The 24,300-nt window shown below is 39.8% G+C and overlaps 2 protein-coding genes and 1 pseudogene across 11 annotated transcripts in view; 2 read left to right on the forward strand and 1 right to left on the reverse strand.

The window, feature by feature from the left end:
- The window catches only part of NCBP2 (nuclear cap binding protein subunit 2), a 32,659-nt gene extending 20,578 nt beyond the window's left edge, over positions 1-12,081 (forward strand). Inside the window, exons 5-7 of one of the 4 annotated variants that reach the window (XR_006609210.1) lie at positions 950-1,016; positions 9,510-9,690; positions 11,592-12,081. Coding sequence is in view for 3 of the 4 variants with exons in the window: in XM_045088744.1 (XP_044944679.1) it covers positions 950-974 (25 nt within the window). In the remaining variant the exon portion in view is untranslated. Of the gene's footprint in view, positions 1-949; positions 1,017-2,071; positions 2,715-9,509; positions 9,691-11,591 lie in introns of those variants that run through there. The other 3 variants (XM_045088744.1, XM_045088745.1, XM_045088746.1) reach the window with 3 other exon arrangements.
- SENP5 (SUMO specific peptidase 5) overlaps positions 1-24,300 on the reverse strand; it is a 57,007-nt gene that overhangs the window by 12,171 nt on the left and 20,536 nt on the right. For all 7 annotated transcript variants that reach the window (XR_198948.3, XM_004745325.3, XM_004745326.3 and 4 more), the window contains exons 2-6: positions 17,438-18,978; positions 9,077-9,182; positions 8,797-8,935; positions 8,507-8,554; positions 3,609-3,686 (exon numbers count right to left, since the gene is read on the reverse strand). Coding sequence is in view for 6 of the 7 variants with exons in the window: in XM_004745325.3 (XP_004745382.1) it covers positions 3,609-3,686; positions 8,507-8,554; positions 8,797-8,935; positions 9,077-9,182; positions 17,438-18,947 (1,881 nt within the window). In the remaining variant the exon portion in view is untranslated. The remainder of the gene's footprint in view (positions 1-3,608; positions 3,687-8,506; positions 8,555-8,796; positions 8,936-9,076; positions 9,183-17,437; positions 18,979-24,300) is intronic.
- Positions 12,224-13,616, forward strand: LOC123394435 (annotated as a pseudogene).

The following is a 24,300-nucleotide window of genomic DNA, read 5'->3' on the forward strand; positions in this document are numbered from 1 at the left end:
TTACCAAAACACACAGTTAAAATAAGTAGAAAAGCCACAGACTGAAATCACAAAACCTAGACCTGACAAAGGATTTATATCCACAACAGTAATAACCCTTTCTTTACCACAAATCTTTTCATTTGTATCACCCACCCATTTTTCTATTTAGTTGGTGAAGTCTTTGTCTTATCCATTTATATAAATCCTTTCTGCATTAAGAAAATTAGTTCTGTGACATTAATGGCAATCCCCCCCCCCCGTCTGTCTTTTTTTTTTTAAAGATTTTATTTATTTATTTGCCAGAGAGAGACAGTGAGAGAGGGAACACAAGCAGGGGGAATGGAAGAGGGAGAAGCAGGCTTCCTGCTGAGCAGGGAGCTCAATATGGGGCTCGATCCCAGGACCCTGGGATCATGACCTGAGCTGAAGGCAGTCGCTTAAGAACCAAGCCACCCAGGTACCCCTCCTAGTTTGTCTTTTTACAATTGCTCCTTTTTTTTGAGAGAGAGCTGGAGTGTTCTCATGCTGGGGAGTGGGGAGGGTGCAGGAAATGACAGAGGGAGAGAACCTTAAGCAAGCTCCATTCCCAGCAGAGCCTGACCACAGGACTTGATCTCAATGCTGAGATCATGACCTGAGCTGAAATCAAGAGTGGGATGCTTAATCAACTGAGCCACCCAGGTGTCCCCTACACTGCTCCTGTTTTAAATAGTTATTTTTTCTTGTTATGTAACTGAATTAATTCATATTTCTTTTGTAAACTTTTAAGTTGTACAGAGAACAGACTTAGCTACCCTGAGATTATTTTTAGCAAGTTCTTGTAAGGACTTTCTTAGTACTTTTCTTAGTATTTTCATGGTTTTATTTATTTTTGTTGCATTCAAATCCTTGGTCATTCTGTAATTTATCTTCATATAATCTAATTTAATGAGTACTTAATTCTTCTATTTTTCATTTTTTCCTTTAGTGATAAAGGCATTTATGGCCATTAACTTTCTTCTCAAACCAGCCTTCATTGTGTTCCACAGTGCTTGGTAAGATGTTTCCCCTTTCCATCCCTTTTTAGACAACTGGTATATAATTTCTTTTAAAAATTTTTAGATCCAAGTGTTTCATATGCAGTTATATGCATATCTGTAAAATTTTCAGATTGTTAGATTTTTTTGGCCACCTTTACTTATTTTTTACTGAACTGTGACCAAAGAATAACATAGGTAATAATTTTCTATGTGGCCAAATAAATGCATGATCAGTTTTTACAAAATTTAGTATAGAGTTATTAAACTAAATGTAGTACTGGTTGTATTATTATTTTATGATTTTGTTTTATGTCAGCCTGCTCTATCCAACTACAAGAAGTCTCCTGCTATCACTATTTTATCAAGATCTCCTTCTGTAATTTTGTTAGATTTCTATATATTGAAATCTTATCACATAATTTACTTTTTACCCTAATATCTACCTCATCTGCTCCTAATACTGCCATTCCTCCTTTTTGGCTACCACTTTATCTCAGTTTACATTTGTCTAGTACCTCTTTAACTGTCGCTTTGTTTTCAACCTTTCTTGTTCATTTTACATTTATTTGTCATATACACCACAGAGATATTGTGGGTTCAGTTCCAGACCACTGAAATTAAGTGAGTCAAATGATTTTGGTTTCCCAGTACATATAAAACTTATTTACACAAACTGTAGTCAATTAAGTACACAGCATAAAATAAACATACCTTAATTAAAAAACAAAAACATATCTTAAACAATAAACATACCTTAATTTAAAAATACTGCTAAAAATGCCAGCCATCATCAATGCTAACTCACTCTCAGTGAACCATGATCTTTTTGCTGGGGAGGGTCTTGCCTCAATGTTGATGGCTCCTGACTGATCAAGAAGGTAGTGTACTGAAGATTGGGTGGCTGTGGCAATTTCTTAAAATCGGATAACAGTGAAGTTTACAATCGATAGACTCTTCCTTTCACAAACAATTCCTCTGTAGCATATAATACTACTTGACAGCATTTACCCATAGAACTTCTTTATCAATCAGGTTTACGTAATACTGTAAATCCTTTGTTGTCATTTCAGCAATTGTCACAGCATCTTCACCAAAAGTAGATTTCATCTCAAGAAACCATTTTCTTTGCTCATCTATAAGAAGCAATTCCTCAGGGCACCTGGGTGGCTCAGTTGATTAAGTGTCTGCCTTCGGCTCAGGTCACATAGGATCAAGCCCCGCATTGGGCTCCCTGCTCAGTGGTGTGTCTGTCCCACCCCCCGCCCTGCTTATGTTCACTCTCTTTCAAATAAAATCTTTTTAAAAATTAAAATTAAAAAAAAAAAATCCTCAACTGTTCAAGTTTTGTCATGAGATTCCAGCAATTCAGTCATATCTTCGGGCTCCATTTTTTTTTTTTTTTTTTAAGAGTTTATTTGAGAGAAAGAGAGAGTGCAAGTCGGGGAAGGTGTAGAGGCAGAGAGTCTCAAAACAGACTGCGCTGAGCACAGAGGCAGATGCAGGGCTCAATCGCATGACCCTGAGACCATGACCTGGGCCGAAATCAAGAGCTGGATGCTTTACCGACTGCAGCACCCAGTGCCCCATTCAGGCTCCACTTCTAATTCTAGTTCCCTTACTATTTCCCACATATCTGTGGTCAGTTCTTCCTCTAATATCTTGAACCCCTCAAAGTAGTCCAAGAGAGCTGGAATAAACATGCTCCAAACTCCTGTTTATGTTTCTATTTTGACCTCTTCCCATGAATCACAAATGTTAACGGCATCTAGAATGATGAATCCTTTCTGGATTTTCTATTAACTATGACCAGATCCAACCAAGGAATCTATGGCAGGTATAGTCTTATGAAATGTATTTCTTAAATAATATGACTTGAAAGTTGAAATTACTCCTCAGTCCATGGGCTGCAGAATGGAGTTTATGCAGGCATGAATACAACGTTAACCTTGTTAGACATCTCCATCAGAACCCTAAGGTAATCAGATGTGTTGTCAATGAGCAGTCTTATTTTGAAAGACATCTTTCTGAGCAATAGTTCTCAACAGTGGGCTTAAAATATTCAGTAAACCGTGTTGAAAATGGATGTGCTGTCAGCAAGGATTTTTCCATTTAGAGAACACAGAGAGAGAGAGTAGATTCAGCATAATTCTTAAAGGCCCTGGGATTTTCAGAATGGTCAATGAGCACTGGCTTCAACTTCAAGTCAACAACTGCATTAGCCCCTCCTTAACAAAAGAGCCAGCCTGTCCTTTGAGCCAAGTATTCTGACTTCTCTTGCTTTTTTTCTTTTTTTTTTTTTAAAGATTTTATTTATTTATTTGACAGACAGAGATCACAAGTAGGCAGAGAGGCAGACAGACAGAGAGGAGGAAGCAGGCTCCCTGCTGAGCAGAGAGCCCGATGCAGGGCTCAATCCCAGGACCCTAGGATCATGACCTGAGCCGAAAGCAGAGGCTTTAACCCACTGAGCAATCCAGGCACCCCTAAAGATTTTTTTTTAAGAGTCTTTCTAATTAATATCATATTGACATTAAAGTTCTTACCCTTCTACTCAAAATGGCTTCTCTGCATTTCAAATTTAGAATAAAAAAGAAATAAAGGGAATACCTTTTTAGTCCATCTTTTTACTCCATTATATCCTTTGGTTACCAGCTGTCTGTGAAAAAAGCTGTTGAAGAAGTGAACCTAGAAGAGACATCAAATACAAGCACCCAGATTATATTAAGCTGTGCAGATTTAACTTCAAAAGAAAATGGAAATTTAAAAAACCCTTGTATGTAAGATAGACCAAAAAGTGAGGGAAAGTTTCTTCTATAGAAAACACATTACATGATTCACAGAAGATTCTATTCCAGATTTTCTTGGAACAACGGTGTTCTATAGTCAGAACTGGGACAGTAAATAAATAGATCACCTGAATCTAAGCAAGTGGAAAAGCAACCTGACAAATCTCTCCAAATCTTGTGATAAAACTGAAAGAGGCTAAGAAAGAATGAGGTTAACATTACCTTGTACTCAAGGGATATGGCTTACAAAATTAACACCCTCTAAGGACGTGGATTTGCAGACTCCTGCTGTCATAACAACTACTAAAAGGCTTTAAAATGAATATTTCTAGCACTGAAATTTCTGACTTATAAATTAGGATCAGCTCAACTGAAAGAGTAAGCATCTTGTGGTCTTAAACTGTTCACTCTAACTCTGACTCACTTGAGATGAAAATACTTCCGTTAGTTGAGGTTCTCAGGTTGTGATCAGCAGATCAGCAGTATCAGCATCACCTGGGAACTTGCTAAAATGCAAATTTTCAGGCTCCACCTCAGACCTCCTAATGAAGAAACTGAGGGTAGAGCTCAGCAATCCAGAAGATCCTAATGCACATTTGTTTTTAGAACTCTGCAGCATAAGATGTCAATAAAAAGAGCTTGTTGCAGCTATTTCTAGAACAGTGATTCTCAAACTTCACGTGTATCAGAATCCAGAGGACTTATTAAAACACACACACACACACACACACACACACACACACAATTGTTTACTCAAAAACAAAACAAAACAAAAAACACACAGATTGCTGGGCCTCACCTCTAGTTTCTGATTTCGTAGGGGTGGGTTAGATTTCAGAATTTTGTATCTCTAATAAATTCCTAGGTAATGCTGATGCTGCTGGTCTGGGGACTACACTTTGAGAACAACTACCTTAAGTAAGTATCCTTTTAATCCAATGAAGGTTCAGAATTAAATGTAAAAGTAATGAAGGCAAATTATATCCTTGAAACTAATACTTTTTTGTTAAAAATCATCTATATGTGTTTAGGTTTAAACCTTCTGGTGATGATGAGAATTTTACATAAAAGAGAATCCAACAGACTAGCCTCATGATTCCAATTTATTTTTTATTTATATTTATTTTTAAATTCATATTTATCTATTTATTTATTTATTTGACACAGAGAGAGAAAGGAAGAGAGGAAATATAAACAGGGGGAGAGGGAAAGAGAGAAGCAGGCTTTCTGTTGAGCAGGGAGCCCAACTTGGGGCCCAATCCCAGGACCCTAGGATCTTGTCCTAAACCCAAGGCAGACGTTTAACGACTGAGCCACCCAGGCGCCCCTCATGATTCCAGTTTAAAATGGAAAACAGATTTGTGGTTTTAATGGGAAGTTATACGACATTTTGTCTATATTCTTAGTGTTGAAATCTCAGATGCATTATATCTACCTGTTTAAATTATTCGATTTATAAAAGTTTATAAAGTACTTGGAAAGGTTTTCTCTGTTGAACTCAAAGGCTGCCCATCAGGCAATCTGCATATTCAGAAAAATTAAATTAAAAAAATAATTTTAATAATATCTAAGTTCTTATGAGAATTTTAGAGTTCAAGGAGGGTTTTTTGGGGAGGTTGGTTTTTTGTTTTAATTTTTTTTCTTTTTTTGTTTACAATTTCTCTCATTCATTCATTATTTGACACAGAGGCGGAGGGTGGGGAGAACAAACACAAACGGGGAGCAGCAGGCAGAGGGAGAAGCAGGCTCCCCACTGAGCAAGAAGCCTGATGTGGGGCTCAATCCCACGACCCTGAGATCATGACCTGAGCCGAAGGCAGCCACTTAACTGACTGAACCACCCAAGTGCCCCAGGTTTGTCTGTATTTAAACAGAGTATCAAAGATTAATCTACAAAAGAAGTGATAATGAATACTACTATATTAGATCTTTCAAGAGAACGAAACTTTAAATTAAAAGCTGAAAGCAAATAATATATCCCTTTTGTGTATCTCCCCACTGTTAAAAAAGAGACAGCAAGCCCAAAATGGAATCTAACTTAGTGTTGACTTATGCTTAGCCCATGTCACCAAAGCCAAAATACCTAACCTACGTACAACTTCACTCTCTCTCAGGATTGCAGAGTCTTAATAGAATTACCTGGTCAGCACTACTGAGGTAATCTGCTTGTTAGACCCTGTCTTCCCCTAGAGGAAGGTGACTTCGCTGCAACCAATCTGCTCTTTGCTATTAACTTCATTGTCCTGCCCCTTCTGCCTTGTAAGTCTTGTATTCTGTATGGCTCTTCAAAGCTCCATTTTACCTCTTAGTAAGATGCTGCCCAGTTCATGAATCATTTGAATAAAGCCAGTAAGATTCTTAAATGTACTCAGTTAACATTTATTTCTTAATACCTTTTTAATTTTATTTATTTTTAAAAGATTATTTATTTATTTGTTTATTTGACAGAGAGAGAGAGAGAGGAAACAAAAGCAGGGGGAGTAGGAGAGGGAGAAGCAGGCCTCCCACCAAGCAGGGAGCCTGATGTGAGCCTCAATCCCAGAACCCTGGGATCACAATCTGAGCGGAAGGCAGATGCTTAATAATTAAGCCACCCAGGTGCCCTCTTAACACCATTTTTAAAAAAGCCTCTTTGGGGTGCCTGGATGGCTCAGTCAGAGGAGCATGTGATTCTTGATCTCAGGGTTGTGAGTTCAAGCCCCATGTTGGGTATGTTGGGTATAGAGATTACTTAAAAAGAAAATCTTTAAAAAAAAAAAAAAAAAAAAAAAAAAAAAAAGGTCTCCTGAAGAATCAGCATACCCACTTTGAAACTAATATGAAGAAAATGATGGGGGCGCCTGGGTGGCTCAGTGGGTTAGGCCGCTGCCTTCGGCTCAGGTCATGATCTCAGGGTGCTGGGATCGAGTCCCGCATCGGGCTCTCTGCTCAGCGGGGAGCCTGCTTCCTCCCCTCTCTCTCTCTGCCTGCCTCTCTGCCTACTTGTGATCTCTGTCTGTCAAATAAATAAATAAAATCTTAAAAAAAAAAAAAAAGAAGAAAATGATGGCACAGGACTTTTTTATACTAAACTATTGTAGAGAACTTCTGTCAATCTCTAGTAGCTGAACAAGGCAAAATCGAACACTTTTAAAAATCTAAGGAATGTCGGGGCGCCTGGGTGGCTCAGTGGGTTAAGCCTCTACCTTTAGTTCAGGTCATGATCTCAGGGTTCTGGGATCAAGCCCCATGTCTGGCTCTCTGCTCAGCAAGGAGCCTGCTTCTCCTTTTCTCTCCGCCTGCCTCTCTGCCTACTTTTGATCTCTCTCTCTCTGTGTCAAATAAATAAATAAAATCTTTTTTTTTATTTTAAATTTTTAATTTTTTATGAACATATATTTTTATCCCCAGGGGTACAGGTCTGTGAATCGCCAGGTTTACACACTTCACAGCACTCACCAAAGCACATACCCTCCCCAATATCCATAACCCCACCCCCCTTCTCTCAATCTCCCTCCCCCCAGCAATCCTCAGTTTGTTTTGTGAGATTAAGAGTCACTTATGGTTTGTCTCCCTCCCAATCCCATCTTGTTTCATTTATTCTTCTCCTATCCCCTAAAGCCCCCGTGTTGCATCACCACTTCCTCATATCAGGGAGATCATATGATAGTTGTCCTTCTCCGCTTGACTTATTTCGCTAAGCATGATATGCTCTAGCTCCATCCACGTTGTCGCAAATGGCAAGATTTCATTTCTTTTGATGGCTGCATAGTATTCCATTGTGTATATATACACATCTTCTTTATTCATTCATCTGTTGATGGACATCTAGGTTCTTTCCATAGTTTGGCTATTGTGGACATTGCTGCTATAAACATTTGGGTGCACCTTCGGATCACTACGTTTGTATCTTTAGGGTAAATACCCAGTAGTGCAATTGCTGGGTCATAGGGCAGTTCTATTTTCAACATTTTGAGGAACCTCCATGCTGTTTTCCAGAGTGGTTGCACCAGCTTGCATTCCCACCAACAGTGTAGGAGGGTTCCCCTTTCTCCGCATTCTCGCCAGCATCTTCTGTCATTTCCTGACTTGTTAATTTTAGCTATTCTGACTGGTGTGAGGTGATATCTCATTGTGGTTTTGATTTGTATTTCCCTGATGCCGAGTGATATGGAGCACTTTTTCATGTGTCTGTTGGCCATCTGGATGTCTTCTTTGCAGAAATGTCTGTTCATGTCCTCTGCCCATTTCTTGATTGGATTATTTATTCTTTGGGTGTTGAGTTTGCTAAGTTCTTTATAGATTTTGGACACTAGTCCTTTATCTGATATGTCATTTGCAAATATCTTCTCCCATTCTGTCAGTTGTCTTTTGGTTTTGTTAACTGTTTCCTTTGCTGTGCAAAAGCTTTTGATCTTGATAAAAATAAATAAAATCTTTAAAAAAATTTTTTTAAGGAATGTCAGGGATGCTTGGGTGGCTCAGTCAGTTAAGCATCTGCCTTCAGCTCAGGTCATGATCCCAGGACCAATCCCCCACTGGGCTCCTTGCTCAGTGGGGAGCCTGCTTCTCTCTCTGCCTGCCATTCCCCCTGCTTGTGCTCACTCGCTGACAAGTAAATAAATAAAAACATCTTAAAAAAAAAAATCTAAGGAATATCAAATAAATACATAAAGTTTAAAAATCTCATTTTAATACACAAGGATTCTCTCTCCTGAAGAAGAGTAATTTTGCACTTACTTTGTCTGGGACTGCATCCATTATCAGCTCACCATACATATTAATGACCTATAAAAAGTCAACATAAAACCAGCTTACTAACCCTATACAATTCATAACATCCCACACAGAATGAGTAACACTGACAATTTACCGTTTGGATACTGGGGTTAGTGAATGAATCACTTCAGTAAGGGTAAAGAATCTTTGATTCTAAAAGATAACTGTGAGGCCAACCCAAAGATTAATTATATTTTATGGTCCAACATCCTCTGCAACTTTTCCACACCAAGAACCCATAATATACTAACCTGGTCATTCAACCAATTCTGACCATCCAGAGTTGCCAGATCATCCATATCTAGCATGTGCTTATTATAGAAGATGCGGAAGTTGCATTTTTGATGTCTGGCCCGATAGTTTGTTATTTCTCTATTGATAAATGGTTTTCTGAAAAAGAAAGATTTTGAAAGAAAAGAGACATGAGTTCTACTCAATTTATGGCTAAATCTTCTTTTTTTTATTAAGAGACAAGTCATATATACCAACAATTTTATTTTCAAGGGCTTAACTTAAGCATCATTGACAAACCTATTAGAAAAGTCTTCATTAAAGACGTCTTTTAGTCTTCCAAGGACATCTTTTTCACTGAGTGGGACCAAACTGCCATACTTCTTCATAACCTCATCTAGGAATCCTTAAATAAAGGAAGAAAAATTACAGTGGAAAAAACATTTCCAGAAAAAGTCATTCTCCCAATACTTAACCTATACATGACACTTACCACACATTTAACCTATAATACCATATTATGCTACAAAGAAATCTTTTAAAAGTTACGTTTTGTAAAGGATAAAATAAAATAGATCAGGCCTTCACCATTCCAATCTAAAGAGAAATGCCCAGAGAACTCCTCTATTTACTACATGGAATGCCTCCTGATACATGAATCAATTAATAAAGTCAATTAGATCTTTAAATTTACTCCATTGATTTTTTTTTTTTTTAAACGTGGCCAATCCAGATGACTTTCAAGAAACAAAAGACTGTATCAGTTTGACACTGGTGGAACAGAACAGGAGCCAGCAGAAGATACCCCTCATGAACTGGATGTTAAATGACCCATCAAGCCATAAAGTTAACATGTACAACAGCACTCCACCAACAAATAGAAATGAGATTCTGGACCCAATTCCAGCATGGGGGTATGTTCCTCCCACCCATAACGCGAAGCAATTCTTGGATACCAGCAGGCAGTCCGGAAATTCAACTCAAGTCTGATCCTATCTAGGGATGCCTGGGTGGCTCCATTGGTTAAGTATCTGCCTTCAGCTCGGATCATGATCCCAGGGTCCTGGGAGATTGAGCCCCTCATTGGGCTTGCTGCTCAGCGAGAAGCCCGCTTCTGCCTGCCACTCTGCCTGCTTGTGCTCTCTCTCTCTGTCAAATAAATAAAATCTTTAAAAAAGAGAGAGAGAGAAATGCCTCAAGGTAATATTTCGCATTGATTTTTTAAGCTACTGATGCACTATTAGAGAGGGAATCGCTAGCTGAAATAAAGACTGACATCCTTCAATAGCTTAACCTTAAAGATGAATCCTATCTCCTGAAGAGTGATACCTAAAGGGTTTAATCACCTGGTTAAATGTCTATTACATTTGGTGACTGAAGGTATTATCTTTTTAAAAATCACAATTACAATTTAATTGTTGAGATCATTGTCACTGTGTTCTTTGGTAAATGTGTGTAAATTTCACATAGCAAGGGACAAATTCTAAGGCTTTTTTAAAAATTTATTTATTTGACAGACAGAGATCACAAGTAGGCAGAGAGGCAGGCAGAGAAGAGGAAGCAGGCTCCCTGCTGAGCAGAGAGCCCGATGCGGGGCTCGATCCCAGGACCCTGAGATCATGACCCGAGCCGAAGGCAGGGGCTTAACGCACTGAGCCAACCAGGCGCCCCTGGCATTTTTAATATCATACAATTGGGTAGTGTTATTATACTTCTGATACGAAATAACCCTGTAAGGTGAACTGGGTAACAGTTAACTGGTTGTTACCAGGGAAGCACATTTTAAGAGGGAAAACAAGGGTGACCTTGGCCAGAATATAGAATAGTCTTCAGGTGGCTTCCCAGAGGATCCACTGAAGAAACATACCTGAAAAAGTCGTAGGAAAGTAGAACCAGAACATTATTTCTAAGGAAATACAAAGAAGCTGAGGGAAGGCTGAGAGGCTCACAGAAGTGCTGACTTACGGTATTTATTCATTGATGCTGAATGGGCAGAGCAACAACCTAGTTAACCCTCAGTCTGACAAGTCTACTGAGTTAAAATGGGAAGAAAAGATACTGTTAGCCACTTATTTTACCCAACTCCTTTTTCTCCCTTTCTAACTTCGGAGCATGGCCTCTGGTACACACTGATACAAAAGGACAAAAAAGAGCACAACGAAGTGACTGTCCCAGGAGTGGAGTGGTGTATTTTGTGGGTCTTTCTGAGGATGGGCAGACAAGGGTATGAAAAACCTATCTTCCTTCTGTTAGTCTCCCACCAGAAGGCCCCCAATTTGAAACACTTAAGAGCAAAGATCAGGATATAGTAAACAGGGAAGAGTGCTTGTTTGCCTGGTTCTGGTCTGGGCTTTAAGCATACAGAAACCGAAAGGGAATCCCTTGTTTCAGCTTGATAAGAGTAGGAAGTAAGGATTTAGGGTCTCTAAACTAGAAATAGAGCATGCAGTTGCCTGTGTTTACAAGATCCTATAGTTACCTAAGAACGGCCTTGTGTCTACTGGGGAGAATGAACCCAAACAGAAGATAAGGAATCCCAACATTTGCGATACTGCATTTGAGGAACAAATTTTATACAGAATAATGCCCCTGATAACTAAAGATTAAACTTTAGGCCCAGCACCCTTAATTCAGACTCCTCGAATAAGAGAGCAGTTTCCTCTATCAAGGGGATACGGACCCCAATTCCAAACTAGTATCACAGGAAAGAGGTGTCCTTGCTAACAATTTTATTATCTATGGATAGTAGTGTTTTGGGGATTTTAAGTTATTATATATTTTTTCCTCTTAACTGTATTTTGGTTTTCACTTTCAGATGATAAACAAGGATTTCCAATGCAATAGAAAGGCCCTGCTTGCATATTCAGGGAGAACCCTTCACAAAGATAAACAAATTTCACTGGGACCAGAAGTAAAATGGCGGTCAAAGAGCACTATCATAAACCAAGCACTAATACATCTCATTTCATCCTTATAACTACCCTGTGTTAGCATCCCTACTTTACAAATGGATACAGGAACCTTAGGGAGGTTAAGGAACTTTCCCAAGTACCCTTAACTAGCATATGGCAAAGTGAAGATTCTGATTGTGATCATGGTTATAGGACTGCAGAAAGTGAACCACTAACTATTATGCTGTGCTACATCCAAAGCAGAATACCTATTATCTTTTCTCTACAGAAGCAGCTTGTTTTTCCCTTTTAATACCCATTGGCCATTTCCCTTCATCTTTCCCTTTTAATACCCATTGGCCAAGAATTACCCAGAAAACTTCTTAAAATGAGAATTAAATCCATTATTCTTTACCCACTTGCATTCATGAAACTAATGAACCAAAAAGGAAAAAATGCATCTGGTCTGCACAATTTCTCTTACTCCCAAAGTGCTAAAACATCAATGTGACCAAGAAACAAAGGATCAAATGTTAGGAAAAAATAAAACAACAAAAGCTACAATTCAAATTAGAGTCCATCCTACAAGTACGAAAGGTAGCAATATGGTTCTTTTCCTCACTGGCTGCTTGAAGCTTGGCCACCATCATGAACGAAACAGTAACTTTCAGGACCACGAAGTTCATGACCAACCTACTACTTCTGCAGAAACAAATGGTCACTGATGTTCTTCACCCCAGAAAGGCAACAGTAGCTAAGACAGAAATTCACAAAACAGCTAGCCAAAATGTATAAGACCACACCAGATGTCATCTTTGTATTTGAATTTAGAACCCATCTTGGTGGTGGCAAGACAAGTGGCTTTGGTATGATTTATGATTCCTTGGATTATGCAAAGAAAAATGAACCCAAACAGACTTGCAAGACATGGCGTATATGAGAAGAAAAAAAAACCTCAAGAAAACAGCAAAAGGAACACAAGAACAGAATGTAGAAGGTCAGGGGGACAGCAAAAGCCAATGTTGGTGCTGGCAAAAAGGAGTAGATTCTGCAGTGACTTATCTGTGAAGACTGTGCAGATTTTTCATGAGAGGATTAATAAACTAAGAACTTAAAAACAAAACAAAAAGCCCCCACAAAAGGTAGTAATATGAAAAACACAACCTGTTTTTTCAGAACAACCTGTAATTTCAGAAGTTAAATTGCTCATTTTTTTAAAAAAAGATTTTATTTGACAGAGATCACAAGTAGGCAGAGAGGCAGGCAGAGAGAGGGGGGGAAGCAGGTTCCCTGCTGAGCAGAGAGCCCGATGTGGGGCTCTATCCAAAGACCCTGAGATCATGACCTGAGCTGAAGGCAGAGGTTTTAACCCACAGAGCCCTAAATTGCTCATGTTAAACAAACTCTGTAGGACAGTTTTCTCCTGAGGTAACTGCCGGGTCACATCCTGCTGTGAATATGGAATGGAGTTCATTGGGCAAATAAGTGGTTACAAGAATGTAACCACTTGGTTCTCCAAACAAAATACAATACCCATGTCAGAAAGATCCCATCAAAAACATGGAAGGCATAGGACACCTGGCCGGCTCAGCTGGAAGAGCATGTAACTCTTGATCTTGAGGTTGTAGGTTTGAGCCCCACACTGGGTGTAGAGACTACTTAAAAACAAAATCTTAAAATAAGAAAGGCATGGAATATCTAAGACTAACCTTAACGAATGTGCAAACCTAAGCAGAAATTGCAAAATTCTAGTAAAGGATATAGGTTAATAAATGGAGTAATTCTTTATTTTTAGACAGAAAAATTCAATAGTGTAATGAATGCAATTGTCCCTAAATTAGTCTAAAAGTGAATGCAGTACCAATCAAAAACCATTATTTTTATTAAATTGAAAAAAAACAGGGATACCTGGGTGGCTCAATCATTTAAGTGGCTCCCTTTGGCTTTGGCTCAGGTTATGATCCAACGCTCCTGGGATGGAGTCCTGCATGGGGCTCCTTGCTCAGCGGGGAGCCTGCTTCCCCCTCTGCCTGCCACTCTGCCTGCTTGTGCTCACTCTCTCTGACAAATAAATAAAATTTTTTTAAAAATCTAGAAAAAAATAAATCTTGGGACCAAAATGTGCAAAATTCCTAGAAATTTTTGAAAAGGATTAAAGAGGAGATGTGAAAAAGGAGGCCAAGAGAGGAGAAGGAAGGCCCAGTCCCACCAAATTATAAAACAAACTTGGTGTAATGAAAGCAGCCTAGTGCTAGCATAGAAATAGAAAAACCAAGCCCAGAAAGAGACCCCAAAACAGCGAGCAATTCATAACCACGAGGAAAAGATGATTTACTCAATAAATAGTATTAGAACTATTAACTAAATAGTTTATTTACAGTTGGAATTAATTTTGATGTGAAGAATGCAGTAGGGATCCATCTTTACTTTTTGCCAAATGGCAAAAATGTAAAAATAACACATTAATAGTCTAGAAAAAAACAGGGTTGAACATTTTTATAACCTTGAAATGGCAACAAGTTTTAATTTTAAAATTAATTTTTTAAGAAGATTTTACTTATTTATTTGACAGAGATCACAAGTAGGCAGAGAGGCAAGCAGAGAGAGGAGGGGAAGCAGGCTCCCCGCTGACAAGAGAACCGGATGTGGGGCTTGATCCCAGGACCCTGGGATCATGACCAGAGCCGGAGGCAGAGGCTTTAACCCACTGAGCCTTCCAGGAACGTGAAAATTAAATTTTTAACTATTTAAATGTTATTACTCATTACATTTATGTGCAGGATTTTAATGTTTATGGAGTCAAACTGGTTTACTGCTTTTGAGTTTCCTATCATGCTTTAACATGTATTATCAATGTGAGATTATAAAATGGTCTCTTGTTTAACAGCTTTACTGAGTTGTGATTTGCATACACACACACACACACATCACTCCCAAAGTGTACAGTTTTTTGTTTGTATATTCAGAGCTGTGCAACCATTACTACCACCTAATTCAAGAACAAGTGCATTACTCCACTAAGAAAATGTGAACCTGTTACTAGGCACTCCTCATGGTTCCCTCTCTCCAGCCCCTGGCAACTATTAACCTTCTTTCTCTATCTCTGTATTTGCCTACTCTAGACATTTCTTTTTTTTTTTTAATTAATTAATTAATTAATTTGACAGATAGAGATCACAAGTAGGCAGAGAGGCAGGCAGAGAGAGAGAGGAGGAAGCAGGCTCCCCGCTGAGCAGAGAGACTGATTCGGGGCTCGATCCTAGGACCCCGGGATCATGACCCGAGCCAAAGGCAGAGGCTTTAACCCACTGAGCCATCCAGGTACCCCAACATTTCAAATCAATAGAATCATATAGTCTGTGGCCTTTTGTGCCTGGCTTTTTTCACTTAGCATGTGTGCAAGTTGATCCACACTGTGTACAAGTTTGTGTGTCTGTATTTGTTTCTAATTACATTTTTAATCCATTTGGAATATACTGACCTAGGAATCTACTTCTTTTCCTTCCAAAACCAATTTTATGCAGTATTTAATACAATTATGAAGTAAGTAAATTGTAGTAAGTACAACTGGCTCATGATAAATCCACTGCAATTCACTGCAGTGAGCATACTGCGCAGTTACACTGGAGGAGAGCCAGCATGCAACATACCGTGGAACTTAGTATTAGCTAATGCTATAGGAGTCAGTTAAAGGAGCATCTACTGTACTGATTGTCTCACACTGATTCTTATTCTAATTGCTTTATTAATCCTGATTAATGAGGCTCCTTTATTTGTTGAAATTGTCCTTTTCATTGTGCTGGCTTTCCTCAGATATATGGTGATCAACTGTGGGCTTATCTGCACTTGGGTAATTTGCTGATGTGGGGAGGGCTGTGATGGGCAGTAGCTACTGCTCTGCCTTGAACTCTTTCCAGTGGGCATGGAAATACTAAGCAAACCCCTAAAATGGTTCTTCAGGTTCTTTTTTCCTTCAATCTATTAAGATAGTTATTTTACAGATCACTAAGTGTACATTCTGTAGAGTAAAATCTTTTATAGATACTTAATGATTAGGAAAACAAAGTGTTCAGAATTATTTAAACTACCAACAAGTAATGCTCCTACCTCCCCAGAAAAAGCCCTTTGAGGGGGGTGCCTGCGTAGCTCGGTTGGGCATCTAACTCTTGGTTTCGCTCAAGTCATGGGATCAAGCCCCACGATGGGCTCCACATTGAGTGGGGAGTCTGGTTCCCCTCTCCCTCTGCCCCTCTGCCCATGTGTGCATGTGCACTCTCTAAAGTAAATAAATAAATCATTTTAAAGGTAAAAAACAATGACATATCTTTCCAGATACAACCTATACAAATGCACGTGCACAAATATACATGTACTTATCCTATATGTATGCATCTCTCTCTTAACAAAATATTCATATCTTGGATAAATTCCAATAAGGGGAATGGGTCAAAGAGTGATACTGCCACATTATCTACCAAAAATGTTTACATCAGCTTACTCACAGGGCAGATCTTAAAGTAGGATGTAAAAAGTTGAACCCATAAAGACAGGTAAGTTTCACAATGAAGAATTGATCATTTCCTTTAAGCAAAATTACCACACACTAAATCAGGGTACTTTTACCTTTGGAAAGGAAAAATTTAAACTCCTGTCACATTTATTTCATTTTATAAGATTTTATTTATTCATCTGACAGAGAGAGCACAAGCAGGGTGAATGGCAGGCAGAGGGAGAAGCAGACTCCCCACTAAGCAGGCAGGCTGATGCAGGGCTCAATCCCAGGACCGTGGAACCATGACCTGAGCCAAAAGCAGATGCCTAACTAACTGAGCCACCCAAGTACCCCGCTTATGACATTTATAGCTAAAATTTAACATTTTAGAATGATGCTAAGGTCTAGGAAGGTAGGAACCAATGTTTCCTGCTCCCTGCCACATTCTTAGAACTAACAAAGTGCCTGCCATATAGGAAATTCTCATATACCAAAATAAATAAAATAGAAATAACCCAATCCAACAGAAAAATAGGCAAAGGAAAATATATACAAACAAAAAATGGCCAAGTAACACAGAAAAAGATGTTCAAACTTTAAACTTAAAAATGCAAATCAAAACAAAAACAAAAAAACAACACAAACAAAACACAAAACAACTCCTGGGGCACCTGGGTGGCTTAGCTGGTTAAGCATCTGACTTCATTTTGGCTTGGGTAATGATCTCAGTGTTGGGGGACTGATGCCTACATCAGGCTCCACATTCAGTGAGGAGTCTGCTTGGCATGCTTTCTCTCCCGCAGCCCCACCCCCACCATGCATGCACACACATGCCTCTCTCAAATAAATTAATAAAGTCTTAAAAATACCCCAAAACTCTCATGAGCTAGAGGGTTAGTAAAGTTTAATAAGTGTAAATAAACTCATTCAACTTTCTGGAGAGTAATTTCACAATTCTCTTAAAAGTGTGTTCTTTTATCATCAATTCCACTACTACAGATTTAACTTACTTACAGAAAAACTTATCTAAATATACAGATACAATTTCATTGCACCATCATTTATAGAAGTAAACAACTGGAAGCAATACAAATGTCTATCAACGAAGACTTAAATTAGGGAACATTTAGGTCATAGAGCAATATAGAAGGCTTCAAAGAGAACTAAGTGCTTTAAGGGGAATCTATGGGCAGAAGGAAAAAACAGGACTCTCCTGGAAAAGATAATGGACCGTAACTGTGGGCTGGAGGTTGGGGGAGAATAAAGAAGAGTGCATACCAGAAAGGCAGATTGACAGCTGCTCATCATCCACTGGAGAGGCTTTCTGACTGTTCTTCCCACTTCCTGCTTGATTTTCTAGTTTGAGTCCACTGCATGTCAGGGGAGCCTCCAGTGGACTTTTACAGTAAGGGTGGTCCAGCAGCTTAGAACTAAGAATGTTCTGCTTGAGAGATCCATCCTCATCCATCTGGCATGAGCTCTCATTCTGAACAGGCTTTTCAGACACAGGCCCATCTACTCTACTCACAGATTGATCTGCCTCACACACCGACAGTTTTACTCTGTCATCACTGACAGTACTTGTCCGATTTTCCTGACCCAGAGTCATGACTTCTCTTTCGGCTTCCGAGATAAACACGTTACTAGAATGATGTTCTGGTAAGGGAAGGTCATGAATCAGCTCTGTACACTCCCACTTAGGAGAGGAACAGGGTGACTGGTCCCAGGCATATGTGGCAGTGCCATTCTGTTGGTCAGGGAATGCTTCATCTAAACGAAGCTCCTTGCCCAAGAAAGGGCTTCCTTTAGTGTGGCCATCAGGCACATGAGAGTTCTTTCCCTTCACCACAGCATTGCTGTCCATATCTGGAAAGTATGGTTGATGCCGACAAGAAGGGTCTTTAGGTTCTGGGGAAGGGAATGGGCTGCAACTGCCACCCTCACCGTTCTCCCTAAGGGTTTCTTGATGGTCCCCAGTGACCTGCACCCAGCTTCGCTGGGCTTTTTTTAGCTTGCAAACTTTGCTTTTTGTTCTGAAGTGCTGGGATCTGAGAATCCTGTACCGAAATCTAATCATGGATAATTTCTCATACATCATAAAAGGAGATACTTTTATTCTTCTATGTTGGTTAAGTTGAAACTTTTTTGGAATCAGGGGTCCCCCATTCCTGTGGTGCTCCAGACCTTGGCAGCAGCCATAACAAAAGCGCTTTCTCTTATGGTTGCTCAAGGTGACCACAATTGTGCCACTCTCACCTGGACTTTGGCTCTCCCCATTGAACTTCATAGGAAAGTCAGAAGCTTGTGGCTCCGTCCTAGGTCTGTGACCATTGGCCTGACCTAAAACATTATTTCCTGGTAAGTCAGCAACTGCCTTCAAGACACTTTTCTCTCCACAGTATTCATGGTCAGAGTTCTTTGCTGAGGACAGCAGCCTCTCTGCTTGGAGTCTTAAAAGGGTCCTTGAGGAGGAAATGAAGTGTTTAGAGTCTTTTCTTTTCACTTTCGAGGACAAAGTACTAACATTTTGAGCAGCCACATGGGACTTTGTCTTAGCAAAAAAAGGTGCATCCTGGATCCACGTTTTCTGGATTTGAAGGGCCTTCTTTCTGCAACGGAAATGCCTCAACTGCCTGCTCCAAGTACTTGGCCTTCCCAATTTGGCTTTCAGAATGCATAAGTGTTGGTGAAAGCAGAACTTCTTAAAACCTCCAAACCCTGTATTCCATTTCTCAGAAAAGGCTAAATGAATTCCTTTCCTCCATAGAATTTTCTTCTGTTTTTTCATTTTTCTGATGCATAATGAGATCTTGATGAAGCTGAGAGAAAGAAGAGAGAGAAAAGTTACTTCTATCCTAAAATTAAGGTCATAAAGATTTAATCACAGCAATATAAGCTACAAAATTCAAAGAAAAAGAAGAACATATAAAATTCAATTTAGACTATCAGACCCAGGGGCACCTAGGTGGCTTAGCAGGTTAAGTGATGGCATACCTTCAGCTGGGGTTACGATCCCTGGGATCAAAGCCCCATTGGGCTCCATGCTCAGTGGAAAGTCCACTTCTCCCACCCCCCTGCTCACTCGCTCTCTAATAAAGTAAAAAATAACAGACTATCAGACACAATGAAATCGTTACCTGATCAAGGTTTTCCCCAGAGTGAAAGCTGGAACACATAAATACTCTTACATGACCCCATTTAGTATAGCTGCCTCTGACATAAATTTCAAGAATCATTTCCACCAGTTATTATGGAGTGGACAGGGTAGGGAAGCAGAAGAGAATCTTTAAGTGTTGGCACTGCTTCTCATTAGCTAAGTGACTTTAAGTCACCCAAATTCTGTGTTCTCACTTGTAAATTAAGGGATAGGGAAGGAAGGAGGGACCACACACCATTTAAGACTGATTCCAGGGGCACCTGGGTGGTTCAGTGGGTTAAGCCTCTGCCCTTGGTTCAGATCATGATCCCAGGGTCCTGGGATCGAGCCCCGCATCAGGCTCTCTGCTCCACCGGGACCCTGCTTCCTCCTCCTCTCTCTCTCTGCCTGCCTCTCTGCCTACTTGTGACCTCTGTCAAATAAATAAATAAGTAACTCTGATTCCATATTGAAATACTTTGTTCCATACCTCACATTTTAGAAAGAGCAGGTTACTTTGGGCTGTAAATATACATGCAAAAGCATATATTAAATAAATGCAAGCAGTAACACTAATTCAAGAGGGAGACCAGCCTCCTCTTCGTCAGTCAGTCAGAAACTTTGAGTGACCACGCAGGGACAAAAGTCTATCAGGTGCTTTCACACAGTTAGGGTTTGGGCTCTTAAGTAAAAAGCACATGTGCAGGCACCTGGGTGGCTCAGTGGGTTAAGCCGCTGCCTTTGGCTCAGGTCATGATCTCAGGGTCCTGGGATAGAGTCCCGCATCAGGCTCTCTGCTCAGCAGGGAGTCTGCTTCCTCCTCTCTCTCTCTCTCTCTGCCTGCCTCTCTGCCTACTTGTGATCTCTCTCTGTCAGATAAATAAATCTTTAAAAAAAAAAAAAAAAGCACATGTGCATATGTGCACACACACACACACGCACGCACACACAAGCTCTGGTAACACATTTATTAGGAATGGTAGATAAAAATGATAGTCAAAACCAAACAGGATTTCCCCTCAGATTTAATAAGATCCACTACTAATGAAGGCTCTTCAGCGTAGAAGGAAAGGTGAGAGCCGCTAAAGATGGGACAGAAACAATACGAGACTATGAATCAAAAAAACAGTACTCTAATTTCAGCTTGCTAATAACTTAAAGATTTTATTTATTTATTTGTCAGAGAGAGGGAGGGAGGAAGACAGCAAGCACATGAGCAGGAGGAGCAACATGCAGAGGGGAAAGCAGGCTTCGCGCTAAGCAAGGAGCCTGATGCGGCACTCGATCTCAGGACCTTGGGATCATAACCTGAGCTGATGGTCGATGCTTAACTGACTGAGCTGGGGGAAGGTGAGTTATTGTTTAATGGGTACAGAGTTTCAGTTTAAGAAGATGAAAAAGCTTCTGAAGATGGACTGTGGCCATGGTTGCACAACAATGTGAATGTATTAATGCCACTGAACTGAACTTTATACCTAAAAGTAATTAAAATGGTAAATGTTATGCTACCTATATTTTACCACACTAAAAAAACAAGAAGGAAGAAAAAAACCAATACTGTCTACAAAGAAAAAAAGAATAGGGGTGCCTGGGTGGCTTAGTCAGTTGGGCGTCTGCCTTCAGCTCAGCTCATGATCCCAGAGTCCTGAGATCGAGCCCCTCATCAGGCTCCCTGCTCAGTGGGTAGTCTGCTTCTCCTTCTGCCAATCGCCCCACCTGTGCTTTCTCTCTCTCACTCTCTCTTTATTGCAAATAAAAAAAATGTTTAAAGAAAAAAAGAAAGAAAAAAAAATCCAGTGAAGGGAAAAAAAAGAATAGGTTATTATATTTTTAAAGAAACAATCACAAACAATAAGGGGACCTTGGAAATGTAAAATAGCAGAATTCAAAAACTCAACAGAGAATAAAGGGCTGGGGCGCCTGGGTGGCTCAGGTGATTAAGCATCCTTTTCAGCTCAGGTCATGCTATCAGAATCATGGGATCAAGCCCTGTGTCAGGGTTTGTCCCTCTTCATCTGCTCCTCACCCAGCTCTCTTTATCTTTCTCTCTCAAATTTCTTTTTAAGGTGGGGAAGAGTGCTTGTGGGACTGCCAGTAGGGCAAACAACTTGATTTTGGTTCAGATCATGATCTCAGAGAGGTAAGACTGAGCCCCACATCGGGCTCCGTGCTCAGTGGGGAGTCTGCTTGAGGTTCTTCCCTCCCCATCTCTGCCCTGACCATCCCCCTGCATGTGCTCATTCTCAAATAAATAAATAAATAAATCTTAAAACAAAACAAAACCAAAAAAGCCTGATGGAAAAATGGGAAAAAGACATACAGAGACAATTCGCAAATAAAGATTTTTAAACAGCCCTTAGACATAAGATGTTCAACTTCACTCAAAAGAAAATGGGCAAAGGGGTGGTTGGGGAGTTGCCCAAAATGGGTGGAGGGACATGTCAAAAAGGTACAAACTTCCAGTTATAAGGTAAGTCAGTCGTGGAGATACAATATACAACAGAGTGACTATAATTAATAGTGCTTTACAGTATATTTGAAAGTTGCTGAGAGAATCTTAAAAATCCCCATCACAAGAAAAAAAAGCTTGATTACCATATATGGTGGTAGATGCTTACTAGACTTACTATGGTGATCATTTTGCAATGTATACAAATAGCAAGTCATGTTTTACAACTGAAACAGATATAATGCTAGATGTTAACTATACCTCAACAAAAACACTGGCAAAAATTATCACAACACATTCTGTTGGTGGGAGAAAAGAAACTTTCGTATTTTGCTGGTAGGAATACAAACTAATAAAACCCTTTTGGAAGGGAATTTGGTAATCTAACAAAAGGTAGGTATTTACCTTTTAATCCAACAATCCCATTTTTAGTCATTTATCCTTAAGATACACCTCCAATATTAATGAAAATACATAACACAAGGTTATTCACTGCAACACTGTAATTGCAAAATACTGAAAACCTACAAGGACAGTACTTGAATAAAGTAGGGTTCTTCTACACTACTTCTTCTTGAGTAAGTTATACTTCTACATGACTAAGTTATGAAAGAATAAAGATGGGGCATCTGGCTAGCTCAGTAGGTAGAGCATGCAACTCTTAATCTTGGGGTTGTGAGTTCAAGCCTCATGTTGGGTATAAAGATTACTTACAAATATATTAGAAAAGAATAGGGGCGCCTGGGTGGCTTAGGTGGTTAAATATCTGCCTTCTGATTGGGTCATGACCAACCTGGGTTCGAGCCCTGCATGGGATCAAGCCCCTGTTTCTCCCTCTCCTCTCTGCTTGTGCTCTCTATCTCTGTCACAATGTCTCTCTCTTAAATATAAATAAAATATTTTTAAAAATTAAAAAAGAGGGGCGCCTGGGTGCCTCAGTGGGTTAAAGCCTCTGCCTTCAGCTCAGGTCATGATCCCAGGGTCCTGGGATCGAGCCCCGCATCGGGCTCTCTGCTCCACAGCGAAGCCTGCTTCCCTTCCTCTCTCTCTCTCTGCCTGCCTCTCTGCCTGCTTGTGACCTCTGTCTGTCAAATAAATTAAAAAAAAAAAAAATCTTTAAAAATTAAAAAAGAAAAGAATAAAGAGGAACTCTATGAACTAATATGGAATGATTTCCAGGTTAGGTGAGAAAAGTAAAGGTCAAATCAGTATTAACAGTGCGTCACCAAGACGGTGGCACACAGACACCAACTACAAGCTCAGGGAGTTCACAAAACCACCCTCAGGTCTGATAATTTGCCAGAAGGACTCATAGAACCCACTGAAAACTATTATATTCATAGTTATGGCTTGTGAAAAGCTGAAGAATATGGATTAAAATCGGCCAAGTGGAGAAGCACAGAGGGCAGAGTCAAGAGAAGTAACAAGTGTGGAGCTTCCAGTTGTCCTCTTACCATGGAGTAGAACAGCTTTAACCTCCTGACATCAGTGTGTGACAATATTGCCAGCCAGGGAAGGCTCACCTGAGCCTTGATATCCAGAGTTTTTATTCGGGGATTTTAAGCAAAAGTGATTGCCCACATGATGGAGCTCAGTTTTTCAGCCCCTCTGGAGATCTGCTGATGCCAAAGTCATTACTCTAAATCATTTCACTGGTCTTTCTGTCATAGCCAGCCCCCATCCTAAATCAAGCTATCTGTTAAACTGTTGGAATCCAAAGCCCCCAGGCAAATACAGACATTCGAATCAGATATGACAGTCCAAAGTCTTCGAGATTATTTCCCAGAAGCCAAGGATAAAGGATTTCTTTTGAGGCAAGGCTAAATTATTTACCAAACAGCCACCTTTCATAAAAGAAAAAATAAGAAAATAAACCTGTATCTGCCCTTTTGTGCTCCACCCAAACCCTTCCGCCAAAATAGACAAAAAATAAAAATACAAATATGAGAATAAACCAGAAAGTAATGAGAACGTATAGGGCAAGGGAGATTCACATCTCTCTTGAGATGTTCCCAAATGAACAAGAAAATGGTAGAAGGACAAGAAAGGAGTGGCACTTCTCTAAATATGCCTGTTTGAAAAGTTCTGACTTTTACAACCATGTTGATGCTTCATATACTTAAACACACAAATAAAATTAAGATCAAGTAGAATGCAAAAGGAATCCAAAATGAAATACAAGTAACAAATGAATCTAACTGTATGACAGATAACTGCATTGAAAAAAGCAGACACAGGAAAAATTACCCACATTTTAGAAAATATTTTGACTGTATAGGGCTAGATTCCAAAGGACTGTATATAAATACTGTCCTTTAGGGATGCCTGGGTGGCTCGGTTAAGCATCTGCCTTCAGGTAGGGTTATGATCCCAGGATCCAGGGAACCCACACTGGGTTCCCTGCTCAGTGGGCAGCCTGCTTCTCCCTCTCCCATGCCCTCTGCTTGTGCTCTGTCAAATATACAAAACCTTTAAAAAATAAAAAAAGAGTAACTAGAGTACAAAGAGGACTAGACCTACAACACTGTTAAAAGATAAGAGAGTTGCTGGGACTCT

Source organism: Mustela putorius, unplaced genomic scaffold (genome assembly GCF_011764305.1).
Source record: "Mustela putorius furo isolate JIRA1106 unplaced genomic scaffold, ASM1176430v1.1 tig00003834_pilon_pilon_pilon, whole genome shotgun sequence".
Classification (NCBI taxonomy): Eukaryota; Metazoa; Chordata; class Mammalia; order Carnivora; family Mustelidae; genus Mustela; species Mustela putorius.